Below are 15,344 nucleotides of genomic sequence, written 5' to 3'. Positions count from 1 at the left end.
GTGGTAGGTTATACACTTCTGACACAATCAATGTAAAGATTGATCACTTTATGATCTTTTACATGGAAACCAATCACATTTGTTTATGTGTTCATTTGTTTATTCCTATATTAATTAGCCATGGCTGAAACTTTTTTATTCAAAGCTTTATTCAAAAACTGTAGCGTATAGCAATTACTCGATCGATATAAGATCAACTGACAGTGCAATACCAATTTAAATTAAACAAATGAAATCTTGTGATAATTGTATAGTGTTTATCAAACTGTACTAGGCCTTGTAAGCAAACTACAGTATACTGGTGGGAATGGGAGGGGGGGGGGAGGCATGCTGCTCTTTGTGGTTCCTCGATCTTCTAATAAACTCTGCCACTGCATCAGGGCAGAAGGCAGCTGGCACATGTAGTTCTCCAAACTTCTCGACTATCCGCATTTACAATGGGACTATCCGCATTTACAAGCATGCAGATGCTTGTGGTTCAACTCAACATTGCCCACAGATGGAAGCGGAGCATGCTGGGACTTGTAGTCACTCATAAGCCACAGAATATGTTGGCGCTTTATAAATCAATAAGTACGCCTATCAAACTGAACTGCAAGTTCAAACACGTGTTGTGAGAGGTAACAGCATGCTGGGACATATAGTACCTGCAACCTTACTCAAAGTTATGCAAATGGCAAAGCAAGGCATGCTGGGATCTGTGGCTCTTCTAACTAAGTTCCAGCAACTCTCTAGCAGTTTACAGGAGGAAATGTTGTGACATGTAGTTCCATAAACTGCTACCAAACTTGCAACAAAGAGGCACCGCTACAGTAGCCAGAACATGCTGGGACATTTAGTTCCTCAAATACAAAAAAAAAAAATAACTAAAGACAACGTTCCAAAACTTCTAAGCCAGTTTATGGAGGGGCATGCTGCAACATATAGTTCATCAACCTTTAGACAAAGTCCCAGCATCTCTCTACCACTGCACAGAGTTCCCTGCTGTAACGTGTAGTTCCTCAAACCTCAAGCAAATTTATAACAACAACAACAACAACAATGCAAAGAGGGGCATGCTAGGATCTGTGGTTCCTCAAACATGTCTGAAGCAGAGTATGGAGAGGCGTGCTGTAACCTGTAGTTCATCAAAACACCAGCAAATGTATAATACTCCAGTGCCACACCACAACCAAGGGGCATGCTGGGATTTGTGATAACTTAAAACTTCTAACAAGTTACAAAATTCCTCCACCAGCTCACAAAGAGGCATGCTGAGACTTGCGGTTCCTCAGCCCTCCAAGAAAGTTCCAGCACCTCTCCAATAACGCACGGAAGTGCATGCTGGGACATATAGTTCATCAAACTTCTAAGAAAGTAATAGCAAAGTTCAACCACCTCTCCACCAGTGCACAGAATAGTATGCTGGATCTTGTAGTTTGTCAAAAACTCCAGCAAACACAAAAAAATAAACTTTCAACATCTCTCAGCTAGTGTAGGCAGGGGAGCGTGCTGAGACTTTTCCTTTGGCAAAATTTTAAGAAACTTACAGAAAAGTGCCAGCATCGCTACAGGGAGGCATGCTGTGATTTGTAGTCCAGCAAACTTCTAATACAGTATATAATAAACGTATACAAAGGTTCCAGCATCCCTCCACAGTGCAGGTCAGGGCCATGCTTTCACTTGTAGCTCCTCAAACTTTCAATTCTCTCTGTTAAGAAAGCAAACTTGTTTTTCCCAAACTTTTAAGAAACTAAAGAAAAGTTACAGCATCTTACCACCAGTGTAAGCGAGAGGCATGCTTTCACTTGTAGTTCCTCAAACTTTATGAAAAACTTCCAGCATCTCGCCACCAGTGTAGACAGAGTGGGCTCATACTTTGACTTATAGTTCCTCAAACTTTTACCAAACTTTCAGAAAAAGTTACAGCATCTCTCCACCGGTGCAGGTGAGGGTCATGCTGTGACTTGTAGTTCCTCAAACTTTAGAAACTTTATGCAAAAGTTCCAGCTTTTCTCCACCCTTACACAGACGAAGAAGCTGGGCCTTGTAGTTCCTCCAGCTTTTAACAAACTTCCAATTGCAGAAGCTCTCCACCAGTATAGGTGAGAGGCATGCTTTCACTTGTAGTTCCTCAAACTTTAGAAACTTGTTCCAACAACTCTCCACCAGTGCAAGTGCGGAGCATGCTTTGACATGTAGTTCATCCAACTTTTAATAAACTTTAAACAAAAGTTGCATTATCTCTCCACTCTTGTAGATGGTGGGCATGCTTTTATTTGTAGTTACTAAAACTTTCAAGAAACTTTAAAAACAAGTCGCAACCTCTCTGCACCAGTGTTAGGGGGCATGCTTTCACTTGCAGTGAAACTCAAACTTTAAAGAAAAACTTTCAGCATCTCTCCACCAGCGCAGGTGTGGGGCATGCTGTCATCTGTAGTCCCTCAAACTTTTAAGAAACTTGTTCCAGCATCTCCCCAACCTTGCACAGAGGAGCATGCTGGGCCTTGTAGTGTCAGGAGGATGTATTAGAGGTTGTCACCTACCTGCTCCCGAGAGATGCAGGGCAGGGAAGGTCTCCGGGACATCTTGCCACTTCCATAGTAGGTGCTGGAGGTCTCCCCCAGGGAGACGCAGCTGGACCTCCTCCGGGCTCGGATTACAGGCACCTTGTCCTCCAGCAGTGGCCCGCTCCTGGGCTGCTTCTCCCGGATGTGGAAGCAGTGGCTGAAGCAGAGGGCCAGCAGAGAGCCAGCCAGGCCCACCAGGCAGCCCCCCAGGGCCCGCAGGAGATGGGGCACCCAGCTGAGGCTGCTCAGGGACAGCAGCCACACCAGGCTGGAGAAGAGCAGCAGCAGGACGCTGAGCCCCAGCCGCAATCCCTGCCACAAGCACAGGCACAGCACGCTGAGCAGTACGGCCAGCAGCCGGGCCGGGTCCCCCCAGGAGGGCAGGAGCCCCGCAACCAGCACATCCCCACCCTGGCAGCACACGGGCAGTGCCAGCAGCCACACGCTGCCCCCCCTCGGGAGCCCCCGGGCCAGGTAGCAGGTCAGGAAGAAGAAGGCGCAGCCCAGGCTGAAGAGGGGGCTCAGCAGCAGCAGCAAACTCTGCGCCCAGCCCGAGCTCTGCCAACAGGCGGCGGCCACCGCGGCCAACCCTCCGGCCCCCCAGCACAGCCGCCCGGGCCATGCGGGCCACAGGGGGCCCCCGGGCGGGTCCGGCTTCAGCGGGGTCACCGAACTCCTCACATAGCCGTTCCGGAACCCCTCCGGGCTGTCCGGCTGCTTCATCCTGGGCGATGCCTCATGTCTCCCGGGCGCCCAGCGGCACCGAGACACCCACCGACTCCCCCGACTCCTCTCCCGGCGCGAGCTCAGCCCGATCTGCGGCGCCCCGGAGCGCACAGCCACGTCCGACTGCCTGGCGCCCCCTGGCGACCTACTGCTGACATCGTCGCCACTACTAGTGCTGGCCCTCCCCCTCCGGGGAAACTGAGAGAGAGGGAAAGACTGAACTGACAGAGAGGAGAGGCTGAACTATGACAGAGAGAGCGAGAGAGACACTGACTGACAGAAAGAGAGACTGAGAGAGGGAGAGACTAACTGACAGAGAGGAGAGGCTGAACTATGACAGAGAGAGCGAGAGAGACACTGACTGACAGAAAGAGAAACTGAGAGAGGGAGAGACTAACTGACAGAGAGGAGAGGAGAGGCTGAACTATGACAGAGAGAGAGAGAGAGACTGAAAGAGGGTAGAGAGAGGGAGAGACTAACTGACAGAGAGAGGAGAGGCTTAACTATGACAGAGAGAGGGGGAGAGACACTGACTGACATAAAAAGAGAGACTGAAAAGAGGGTAGAGAGAGGGAGAGACTAACTGACAGAGAGAGGAGAGGAGAGGCTTAACTATGACAGAGAGAGGGGGAGAAACACTGACTGACATAAAAAGAGAGACTGAAAGAGGGTAGAGAGAGGGAGAGACTAACTGACAGAAAGAGAGGGGGAGACTGACAGAAAGAGACAGAGACTGACTGAATGACAAAATGAGAGAGGGACGCAGAAAGAGAAGAAGAGGCTGGCAGAGAGAGAGAGACTAACTGACAGAAAGAGAGAGAGAGAGACAAAGAATGACAGAAAGAGAGAGGAAAAGACTAACTGAAAGAGAGAGGCTAGCAGAGAGAGAGACTCACTGACAGAAAAAGAGGGAGAGGCTGACAGAGAGAGGGAGAGACTAACTGACAGAGAGGGAGAGGCTGAGGCTAACTGAGACTGACTGTCAGAAAGAGAGAGGGAGAGACTAAATGACAGAGAGAGAGGGAGAGACTAACTGACAGAAAGAGAAGGAGAGACTAACTGACAGAAAGAGAAGGATAGAGGGACAGACTGACAGAAAGAGAGAGTCTGGGGCTTCTTTTACACTATACACATTGCATTGCAGAAAGAGAGAGAGGGAGAGACTGACTGACAGAGAGAGAGAGGGAGTGACTGACTGACAGAAAGAGAGAGAGAGGGACAGACTGAAATAAAGAGAGAGTCTAGGGCTGTATACACATTGCAGTGTGATTGCTATGCAATGCAATCCAGTGGAGTGAAAAGTCGCATCGTACATCAACCACACAATGGGCTTGATTCACTAAGCTGCGCTTTAGTTTGAGCAGCGCAAGTTAAAATCCTCAGCGCATTCTATGGGCTGTCTAGCGTGCTCTTCTAACTTAACATGCACTCCCTTGTATTTAGTGGCCGCTCCTGTACTCGTGCCCTGAGCCCTGTCACATCCTGCAGCTGTTTAGGACGTGATCCTCACACTTTGATTGGCCCAACAGCCTATTGGGCCAATCAAAGTGCGGGGATCACGTCCTAAACAGCTACAGTAAGCGACAGGGCTCAGGGCACGAGTAAAAGAGCAGCCACTAAATACAAAGGAGCACGCATAAGTTTGCAGTGCACGCTACTCAGCCCGTAGCGTGCGCTGAGGATTTTAACTTGCGCTGCTCAAACTAAGCTGCACTGCTAAGAATTGAGCCCAATAAGGCATACAGAACAATGAGGTTGCTTTACACTCGGTGTGGTGCAGTTTAATGGTCAACCCACGTGTTACAGCCACGGTGCAAACTAATCAGTGAGGCATATTTTTCATTGAAAGTTCTTACAAACAGGTTCCATTCCAGGAGATATCGTGTGTAAGTTGAGTCTTGTGTTAAACATGGTGAAACATGGATAAATCATTTATTTAGGTCTTGATAGAGGTTGACAATGGCCTCAATACATTAAGCTTTATCAAACGTTTGACAATTTACCTCATGAGTAAAATCTAATTTTGAATTCACTAAGGTGTTATAGATTTATCAAATGTTTTATCGATAAAATATTCAAAACATTCCCCCCCCCCCCCCCTGGAGCACCTTGGGCATGTGCAGGTGTTCATGCAGGTACAACACCCCCCATGTTATTGTCACGCATGCACCAGAATAGAATTGCTGTCCACAGCAGCCATGGCGAGGAGCATCCCTGGCACAGCAGCCATGGCGAGGAGCATCCCTGGCACAGCAGCCATGGCGAGGAGCATCCTGGGCACATGCAGCCATGGCGAGGAGCATCCCTGGCACAGCAGCCATGGTGAGGAGCATCCTGGGCACATGCAGCCATGGCGAGGAGCATCCCTGGCACAGGAGCCATGGCGAGGAGCATCCTGGGCACAGCAGCCATGGTGAGGAGCATCCTGGGCACATGCAGCCATGGCGAGGAGCATCCCTGGCACAGCAGCCATGGCGAGGAGCATCCCTGGCACAGCAGCCATGGTGAGGAGCATCCTGGGCACATGCAGCCATGGCGAGGAGCATCCCTGGCACAGGAGCCATGGCGAGGAGCATCCTGGGCACAGCAGCCATGGCGAGGAGCATCCCTGGCACAGCAGCCATGGCAGGGAGCATCCTGGGCACAGCAGCCATGGCAGGGAGCATCCTGGGCACAGCAGCCATGGCGAGGAGCATCCCTGGCACAGCAGCCATGGCAGGGAGCATTCTGGGCACAGCAGCCATAGCGGGGAGCATCCTGGGCACATGCAGCCATGGCAGGGAGCATTCTGGGCACAGCAGCCATGGCGGGGAGCATTCTGGGCACATGCAGCCATGGCAGGGAGCATTCTGGGCACAGCAGCCATAGCGGGGAGCATCCTGGGCACAGCAGCCATGGTGGGGAGCATTCTGGGCACAGCAGCCATGGCGGGGAGCATTCTGGGCACATGCAGCCATGGCAGGGAGCATTCTGGGCACAGCAGCCATAGCAGGGAGCATCCTGGGCACAGCAGCCATGGCGAGGAGCATTCTGGGCACAGCAGCCATGGCGAGGAGCATCCTAGGCACAGCAGCCATGGCGAGGAGCATCCTGGGCACAGCAGCCATGGCGAGGAGCATCCTGGGCACAGCAGCCATGGCGAGGAGCATTCTGGGCACAGCAGCCATGGTGAGGAGCCTCCTGGGCACAGCAGCCATGGCGAGGAGCATTCTGGGCACAGCAGCCATGGCGGGAGCCTCCTGGGCACAGCAGCCATGGCGAGGAGCATTCTGGGCACAGCAGCCATGGCAAGGAGCATCCCTGGCACAGCAGCCATGGCGGGGAGCATTCTGGGCACAGCAGCCATGGCGAGGAGCATTCTGGGCACAGCAGCCATGGCGAGGAGCCTCCTGGGCACAGCAGCCATGGCGAGGAGCATCCTGGGCACAGCAGCCATGGCAGGGAGCCTCCTGGGCACAGCAGCCATGGCGAGGAGCATCCTGGGCACAGCAGCCATGGCGGGGAGCCTCCTGGGCACAGCAGCCATGACGAGGAGCATCCTGGGCACAGCAGCCATGGCGAGGAGCATCCTGGGCACAGCAGCCATGGCGAGGAGCATCCTGGGCACAGCAGCCATGGCGAGGAGCATTCTGGGCACATGCAGCCATGGCAGGAAGCATTCTGGGCACAGCAGCCATGGCGGGGAGCATCCTGGGCACATGCAGTCATGGCAGGGAGCATTCTGGGCACATGCAGCCATGGCAGGGAGCATTCTGGGCATAGCAGCCAAGGCGGGGAGCCTCCTGGGCACAGCAGCCATTGCGGGGAGCCTCCTGGGCACAGCAGCCATGGCGGGGAGCCTCCTGGGCACAGCAGCCATGGCGAGGAGCCTCCTGGGCACAGCAGCCATGGCGGGGAGCCTCCTGGGCACAGCAGCCATGGCGGGGAGCCTCCTGGGCACAGCAGCCATGGCAGGGAGCATTCTGGGCACAGCAGCCATGGTGGGGAGCCTCCTGGGCACAGCAACCCTGGAGGGGACCATCCTGGGCATAACAGCCATGGCGGGGAGCATACTGGGAACATGCAGCCAAGGCGGGGAGCATCCTGGGCACATGCAGCCATGGCAGGGAGCATCCTGGGCATAGCAGCCATGGTGAGGAGAATCCTGGGCATAGCAGCCATAGCAGGGAGCATCCTGGGCACATGCAGCCATGGCAGGGAGCATCCTGGGCATAGCAGCCATGGTGATTAGCCTCCTGGGCACAGCAGCCATGGCGCGGAGCATCCTGGGCACATGCAGCCATGGCAGGGAGCATCCTGGGCATAGCAGCCATGGGGAGGAGCATCCTGGGCACATGCAGCCAAGGCGGGGAGCATCCTGGGCACAGCAGCCATGGCAGGGAGCATCCTGGGCACAGCAGTCATGGCGTGGAGCCTCCTGGGCACAGCAGCCATGGCGGGGAGCCTCCTGGGCACAGCAGCCATAGCGAGGAGCATCCTGGGCATAGCAGCCATGGCGAGGACCATCCTGGGAACAGCAACCCTGGAGGGGACCATCCTGGGCATAGCAGCCATAGCTGGGAGCATCCTGGGCACATGCAGCCATGGCGAGGAGCCTCCTGGGTACAGCAGCCATGGCGAGGAGCCTCCTGGGCACAGCAGCCATAGCGAGGAGCCTCCTGGGCACATGCAGCCATGGCAGGGAGCATCCTGGGCACATGCAGCCATAGCGGGGAGCATCCTGGGCACATGCAGCCATGGCGCGGAGCATCCTGGGCACATGCAGCCATGGCGAGGAGCATCCTGGGCACAGCAGCCATGGCGAGGAGCATCCCTGGTACAGCAGCCATGGCAGGGAGCATCCTGGGCACAGCAGCCATGGCAGGGAGCATCCTGGGCACATCAGCCATGGCGGGGACCATCCTGGGAACAGCAACCCTGGAGGGGACCATCCTGGGCACGGCAGGGAGCATCCTGGGCACAGCAGCCATGGTGGGGACCATCCTGGGAACAGCAACCCTGGAGGGGACATGGCGGGGAGCATCCTGGGCACAGCAGCCATGGCGAGGAGCATCCTGGGCACATGCAGCCATGGCGGGGAGCATCCTGGGTACAGCAGCCATGGCAAGGAGCATCCTGGGCACAGCAGCCATAGCGAGGAGCCTCCTGGGCACAGCAGCCATGGCGAGGAGCATCCCTGGCACAGCAGCCATGGTGAGGAGCATTCTGGGCACATGCAGCCATGGCGAGGAGCATCCTGGGCACAGCAGCCATGATGGGGAGCCTCCTGGGCACAGCAGCCATGGCGAGGAGCATCCTGGGCACAGCAGCCATGATGGGGAGCCTCCTGGGCACAGCAGCCATGGCGAGGAGCATCCTGGGCACATGCAGCCATGGCGGGGAGCATCCTGGGCACAGCAGCCATAGCGGGGAGCATCCTGGGCACAGCAGCAATAGCGGGGAGCATCCTGGGCACAGCAGCAATAGCGGGGAGCATTCTGGGCACAGCAGCCATGAAGAGGATCATCCTGGGCACAGCAGCCATGGTGAGGAGCATCCTGGGCACAGCAGCCATGGTGAGGAGCATCCTGGGCACAACAGCCATAGCGAGGAGCCTCCTGGGCACATGCAGCAATGGCGAGAAGCATCCTGGGCACAGCAGCCATGGCGAGGAGCATCCTGGGCACAGCTGCCATGGCGAGGAGCATCCTGGGCACAGCAGCCATGGCGAGGAGCATCCTGAGCACAGCAGCCATGGCGAGGAGCATCCTGGGCACAGCAGCCATGGCGAGGAGCATCCTGGGCACAGCAGCCATGGCGAGGAGCATCCTGAGCACAGCAGCCATGGTGAGGAGCATCCTGAGCACAGCAGCCATGGCGAGGAGCATTCTGGGCACATGCAGCCATGGCGGGGAGCATTCTGGGCACAGCAGCCAAGGCGGGGAGCATCCTGGGCACATGCAACAATGGCAGGGAGCATTCTGGGCACATGCAGCCATGGCAGGGAGCATTCTGGGCACAGCAGCCATGGCAGGGAGCATTCTGGGCACAGCAGCCAAGGCGGGGAGCCTCCTGGGCACAGCAGCCATGGCGGGGAGCCTCCTGGGCACAGCAGCCATGGCGGGGAGCCTCCTGGGCACAGCAGCCATGGCGAGGAGCCTCCTGGGCACAGCAGCCATAGCGAGGAGCCTCCTGGGCACAGCAGCCATGAGGGTGGAGCCTCCTGGGCACAGCAGCCATAGCGAGGAGCCTCCTGGTCACAGCAACCCTGGAGGGGACCATCCTGGGCATAGCAGCCATGGCGGGGAGCATCCTGGGAACATGCAGCCATGGCACAAACAAGGAACAGAGGGAGTGATGGTAAACAGTCGAACATTCAATAGGATGTCGAATTAAATTTGTGTGTACTGGTATGGGATTGATCCATCTCACACAAAATAGTTAGCAAACCTGCTTCTTACATCTACAGCTTCATTATTTCCTGTCACAAAATTACTAGAGACATCGATGAAGCCATGATCTGGGATCTCTTCTGAATTGATACCTTCCTTCATCCGTACAAAGTTGTGTAGAACACACGCGGCATTGACAACATTATCAACATTGTCGGATGTCATGACAAGGGTGGTATGGAATACTCGCCATTTATTGGATAGTATTCCAAAGGCACATTCAACGTACCTTCTAGCTCTGGTGAGCCAATAATAAAATACACGCTTGGTGGTGTCAAGATTTTTACGAGGAAATGGCTTCATAATGTTAGGGTGCAAAGCAAAAGCCTCATCTCCAACTAGCACATGTGGGAAAGCACTCAAAACTCACCTTTTCACTCTGGCCTACCACCCCTCACAAGTGCTCTAAACCTACAGCTGAACTCTGGTCCCCTACCATTCGTGTCCTTACCTCTCCCTCTAGATTGTAAGCCTTTTGGCAGGGTCCTCCTCCTTTTGTGTCCTACCTGATCATGCACCTCCATTACTGTGCACCCATGCTATGCATCTGAGTGAACCTAACTTGCCTAATCTCCATGCTCCATCGTTGACTGACTAAGCATTACCTTGTACTCATACTATGGTGTGTGATCTGGTATTCCTGTATTGTCATATTGCTGTATGTCACCCCTAAATATTGTCTGTAACCTAAATTAATGTTCAGCGCTGCGTAATATGTTGGTGCTTTATAAATACAATAAATAATAATAATAATAATAAAAGGAGCACCACCTTCAACAATGGGACAGGGTGCAGGCAGGTTCAACTGTCCAGCATACAGTTTTTGTCCAATACTGGATGAACGAAAAATGCGGGAGTCTGCAGTGCTACCATAGGACCCCACATCCACTGCTAAAAACCTGTAATTTGCATCAACTACTGCCATAAGTACCACTGAAAAGTATTTTTTAGAATTATAATAACGGGAACCTGAACCTGTAGGCACTTGGATACGTACCATATGCTTTCCGTCAACAGCACCGACACAGTTGGGAAAATCGGCTTTGGCTTTAAAGACTTGTGCAGCCTCCTTCCAAACCTCCTCTGTTGGTTCCGGCATGTACAGTGGCTGTAGAACCTCCCAAATTTTCTTACAGGTTTCATGCACAATACCATGAATCGTTGACCTTCCTAAACGAAATTGAAAGTGTAGTGAGGCAAATGACTCACCAGTAGCAAGAAACCAAAGGGGGAAAAAATAAAAATAAATGTATTACACAGAATAAGAAGTAACCCCACCCCCATTACAATATTTAAAAACAAACACACTTACCGTAAAGTCAACAGTAGTCTCTCAGCTGGGCTAACCGGTTGCCTCATGTTGGTATGTTGTCTGCAGATCAGTGGTGACACCAGGTACAACAACTCATCAAAAGATGCTACTGACATCCGCACATACCGGTGAAACTTATCAGGATGTCTCCTGAGGTCTTTGTAAAGGGCCATGAAGACGACCCTACTAGACCTTTCGGCAGTAATAGGATGCACCCATCTGCGGTGGCGCACAGCACTCTGACTAGGACGATTCATCAGAAGCATCCTCAATGACAGAAGCTTCAGTTGAAGCAGGGAAGCCTCGCTGTGATCCATATCAAATCCAAAACAAATCACTGCAATTCCTGGGAAAAACTACCAGAGCTCAAAAACACAATGTTTATCACTCGAGAGTACAGGAAGTACAAAACTGTGATGTATTTCCTCTTCCTATAGTACTACATAGTACTGCCCCTTTATGGCCACTTCCTCTTAGACTTCTAAGCTTTCAAATGCTTACAAACGCTAGCGCTATGACAGACGCGGATTATCGCTGACAAACGATAACACCAAACGGCATGGCGTCTGTACGCGTTCGGCATTCCGCGTTTGAACGCTTAGAAACGCAGACGACACACAGACGTCCATCTGAACCGGCCCTTACTGTAACAATATCTGTAATCTGCTACACAAAAAAAGCTACACAAAACCGCAAAACGCTTCATAATAATAAGAAAAATACGCTTTAAAAACCGATAGCGTTTTGCGGATCTGCTAGCGGTTTTTGGTGTGCACCAGGCCAAAATGTGGATTGGTTGCTGTATACCTGCTTCCAGAAACTTTACTGATAGCATATGCTTCAGTAAAGTTTTGTTGTGCTTTGGAGAAGGTGACCCCTTGGGGCCCCGAAACAAATGTCAGCTTTTGTCCTTGTGGACTGCTGATGCATTAAACTTGTAAGCTTCCCACTTTAAAGAGAAACTGAAGCGAAAAACAAATAATAATGATATAATGGTTTGTATGTGTAGTACAGCTAAGAAATAAAACATTGGGAGCAGAGACATGAGTCTAATATTGTTTCCAGTACAGGACGAGTTAAGAAACTCCAGTTGTTAAATATGCAAAAGAGCCATTGAGCTCCAGGACAGAGAGCTCTGTCTTCTGAAGCTTGTTATCTCAACTGTCAGTCACTGTATTTTCTTTTTCTCCCCAGAGGACAGGTCAATAGTTCACAAGACTGCTCTGTAAAATCATTTAGAATGCTGAGTAGTGTGTAAACTGCAAATATTAGAGAATGATGCAATGTTATAAAAAACACTATATAACTGAAAAAAAATGAGAATATTTTCTTTGCTACTAATATTGTAGTAATTATCCATACTACGCAACCAATTCATTATATCATCATTTTTTATTTTTTTTTGCTTCATTGTCTCTTTAAAGCAGCAGGGACAGCCATACTATCCCAGGAAAAAAAAACATATATAAGTAGATAACTACTTGTTATACTTACATAACAGATGTATTGTACTGTCCATGTTTTGATTTCAGTGAATTTAGTAAATAAAGGGAATTTTGTTTCTGGCATTTGCCATCTTGGTTCCCTCTGATTGAAGGCAATCCTGATGTCATTTCCTCCCTTCTTTTTTTCCCCTAGTAACTGCACTGTCATAGCTAGCTCGCTTTGAAAACACATGTGAGCACAGCATAGGTCAGACTTCTGCAGCTCACTGAACTGCCCTCATCCAATCAGTGAGGAGCAGGAATGTAAGTGGTGTGATGACAAGCTTCCTTCTCGTTGGCAATGGCAAAAATAGAGCCAGGCTGACTGCAATAAGATTTATTACTGTAGAATCATTTCTGAATAGATTGGAGTGCTTGCAATGCAGGGTGCATAATAAACACAGAGCAGTGGGTAGATGGAATTTGATTTTGTTGCTGACAATCCCTCTTTAAAAAGTAACTTTTTAAAGTGCTGACCTAACTACCTATTTCTGCATGTTTGGTCAGGTGGCTTTGGCTAGCCACCTAGATCATGCACCCGAAAAACCATTCAACAGGCGTGCCACTTTGGGACTATACTTACCTATCATTAACATACCGCCCAACATTTTAACATATGAACAAGGGACACTGCCACACCCCTGACCAGAAGAAAGAAATACAGTATATCGATTTATAATATGAGGATAAGGAATAAAGTTTAGAGTGCATTAAGTATATTTTTGTAAGTAGAATCATACTGTACATATTTTTACGCATTCCGCTCTCTATACACGCGCGCCTCACGTGGTTGACTATTAGGGGTGTGAGTATGACGTCAGACGTCACACACGTGGCCATGTTACTAGGCAACCACGTGGCGTGCATGTATGGAGAACAGAGTGCGCCCGGAGAAAGCGGGGTACAAGTAGAGGCCGGGGACAGGTAATGTATAACTTGTATTAGGCACCAGGGGGACATTTAGCATTAGGTGGATAACGTCAGGGTGGCGAGCTGGTCAGATGCGGCATCACAATCCGATTCCGGATTGATTTCAGCATGAAATTGATCAGGAATCGGCCTGCGGTGTATGGGTAGCCAACAGATTGCTCTCCAATCAGATTCGATTAGAGAGAGATTTGTCTCTTGGTGGAATCTGCCCATCATCGCTAGATGTATGGCTACCTTATTAATACTGCACAGCATGCCTACTTTCTCTGAAAAGAAAGGTTTAAAGTGGACCTGAACTCAAAACTACTTCTCTGCTCTAAAAGATACGCAGCAGCATAATAACCTTTAAATAAAAACTTTTCTTTGTTACAGCTGATACAAATCCTGCAATAAATCTGCAGTTTGTTTACTTCCTGCTTTTTTGGAAACAGACATATTGTTAAAGGACCACTATCGCTAAAATCGTAAAATTTAAAATACATGTAAACATAGACAAATAAGAAGTATGTTTCTTCCAGAGTAAAATGAGCCATAAATTACTTTTCTCCTATGCTGCTGTCACTTACAGAAGGTAGTAGAAATCTGACAGAACCCACAGGTTTGAACTAGTCCATTTCTTCATGGGGGATTCTCAACAAGGCTTTTATTCTTTATAAAAGACATTCCCTGAAAAGGATTTATGCAATGATGCTGGCCAGTTGGCAGCTGCCTTTTGGCAGTTGGACAGGGCAACTACCGTTCACTAAGTACCTTTGAAACTAAACAAAACCATGAGCATCCCCCATGAGGTGATGGGCTAGTCCAAAACCTGTTAGTAATGTCAGATTTCTACTACCTACTGTAAGTGACAGCAACATCGGAGAAAAGTAATTTATGGCTCATTTTACTCTGGAAGAAACATACTTCTTATTTATGTGTTTATATGCATTTTAAATGTTATGATTTTTGTGATAGTGGTGCTTTAATATCGAGTGCTTTAAAATAAGCGTATCTGCTGTGGCAGTCAGCTGACACCGCTGAGGGATCAAATTACAATTTGTGATCAGACACAGATGAGGGGGAATCAGAAAGACTAAACTCTCAGGTCCACTTTAATCATTGTTGTCTAATCCACTGTTTCAGAGATCTGCCCCCTTCCTGTGAGGACAGGAAAAAAGGAAGCTACCACATGGGGGAAAGGGGGGGGGGGGGGGCAGACATCAGTAAGCCCCCAACGAGGTCTAAACCCCTCACCACACTATCCAAATCTAAAAGAATTCTCTGCTTCTGGAGTTGGGTTTGAAGCTTCCATCTGCAAATTGGTTTAGGACTTTTCCGGCGGACAGCCTCACCACGATGCTCTTGTATTAAGGAGCTGAGCTAACAGACGTTAATGTATTTAACATACGCAAACACCCATCGCGGGTTCCGGAGAATTCTACTTGTGTGGCATCCAGCGAGAGTTTCCTAGAGGGTTACGCTGACGGTGCTCCCTGTCTGAATCCATCCGTTGTCCTGGGCTGAATAGGCTCCAGCAGTGAGACAACTCTATCAAATTATCCGGCGGATCACACTGGCGTCTAGGAAAGTTCTGGAAGTAAACGGGAAGTGGGCAGTGGTTGGCTGGCACGTTCCTCGTCCGAGAATCCTGCCGGGGCATAATGAGATGTGGCAGGTGCTGGATGAGGTCCGTACCGGGCCAAAATCAAGCCATTTAGAGGCATTGCTGTCATTATAAGTGCCTGTCACTGTGTGAAGGCAAAAGTGACCATTCTTTGTCCTAGGAAACGTAAAATGAAATTGGTGCTGCAGATCTTCCTCTGACTTAACCTATTGCAACAGGAGAGAAATTAGATACATTTTATAAGTAGTGGACTGGACACCAGTAGGGATGGGAGCGGAGACAAGAAATATATCAGGGACTTAAAGAGAG

At 50.6% G+C, this 15,344-nt stretch overlaps 2 protein-coding genes across 3 annotated transcripts in view; both read right to left on the bottom strand.

Moving 5' to 3' along the window:
• Window positions 1-3,449, bottom strand: part of PDE3B (phosphodiesterase 3B) — a 205,530-nt gene extending 202,081 nt beyond the window's left edge. Inside the window, exon 1 of one of the 2 annotated variants that reach the window (XM_068261129.1) lies at window positions 2,526-3,449. In XM_068261129.1, the coding sequence (XP_068117230.1) occupies window positions 2,526-3,272 (747 nt within the window). In that variant the 5' untranslated portion in view covers window positions 3,273-3,449. The remainder of the gene's footprint in view (window positions 1-2,525) is intronic. The other variant, XM_068261130.1, reaches the window with a different exon arrangement.
• A 6,233-nt stretch (window positions 3,450-9,682) lies between these two features.
• LOC137537946 (uncharacterized) lies at window positions 9,683-11,134 on the bottom strand. The gene is made up of 3 exons (XM_068259874.1): window positions 11,020-11,134; window positions 10,478-10,930; window positions 9,683-10,044 (listed from the first exon to the last, which is right to left on the bottom strand). The coding sequence occupies exons 1-3, from the start codon at window positions 11,132-11,134 to the stop codon at window positions 9,683-9,685; spliced, it is 930 nt and encodes a 309-aa protein (XP_068115975.1).
• Between the last annotated feature and the right edge of the window lie 4,210 nt (window positions 11,135-15,344).

Source organism: Hyperolius riggenbachi, chromosome 11, assembly GCF_040937935.1.
Source record: "Hyperolius riggenbachi isolate aHypRig1 chromosome 11, aHypRig1.pri, whole genome shotgun sequence".
Classification (NCBI taxonomy): domain Eukaryota; kingdom Metazoa; phylum Chordata; class Amphibia; order Anura; family Hyperoliidae; genus Hyperolius; species Hyperolius riggenbachi.
This window is presented reverse-complemented; position numbering and strand designations above follow the sequence as displayed.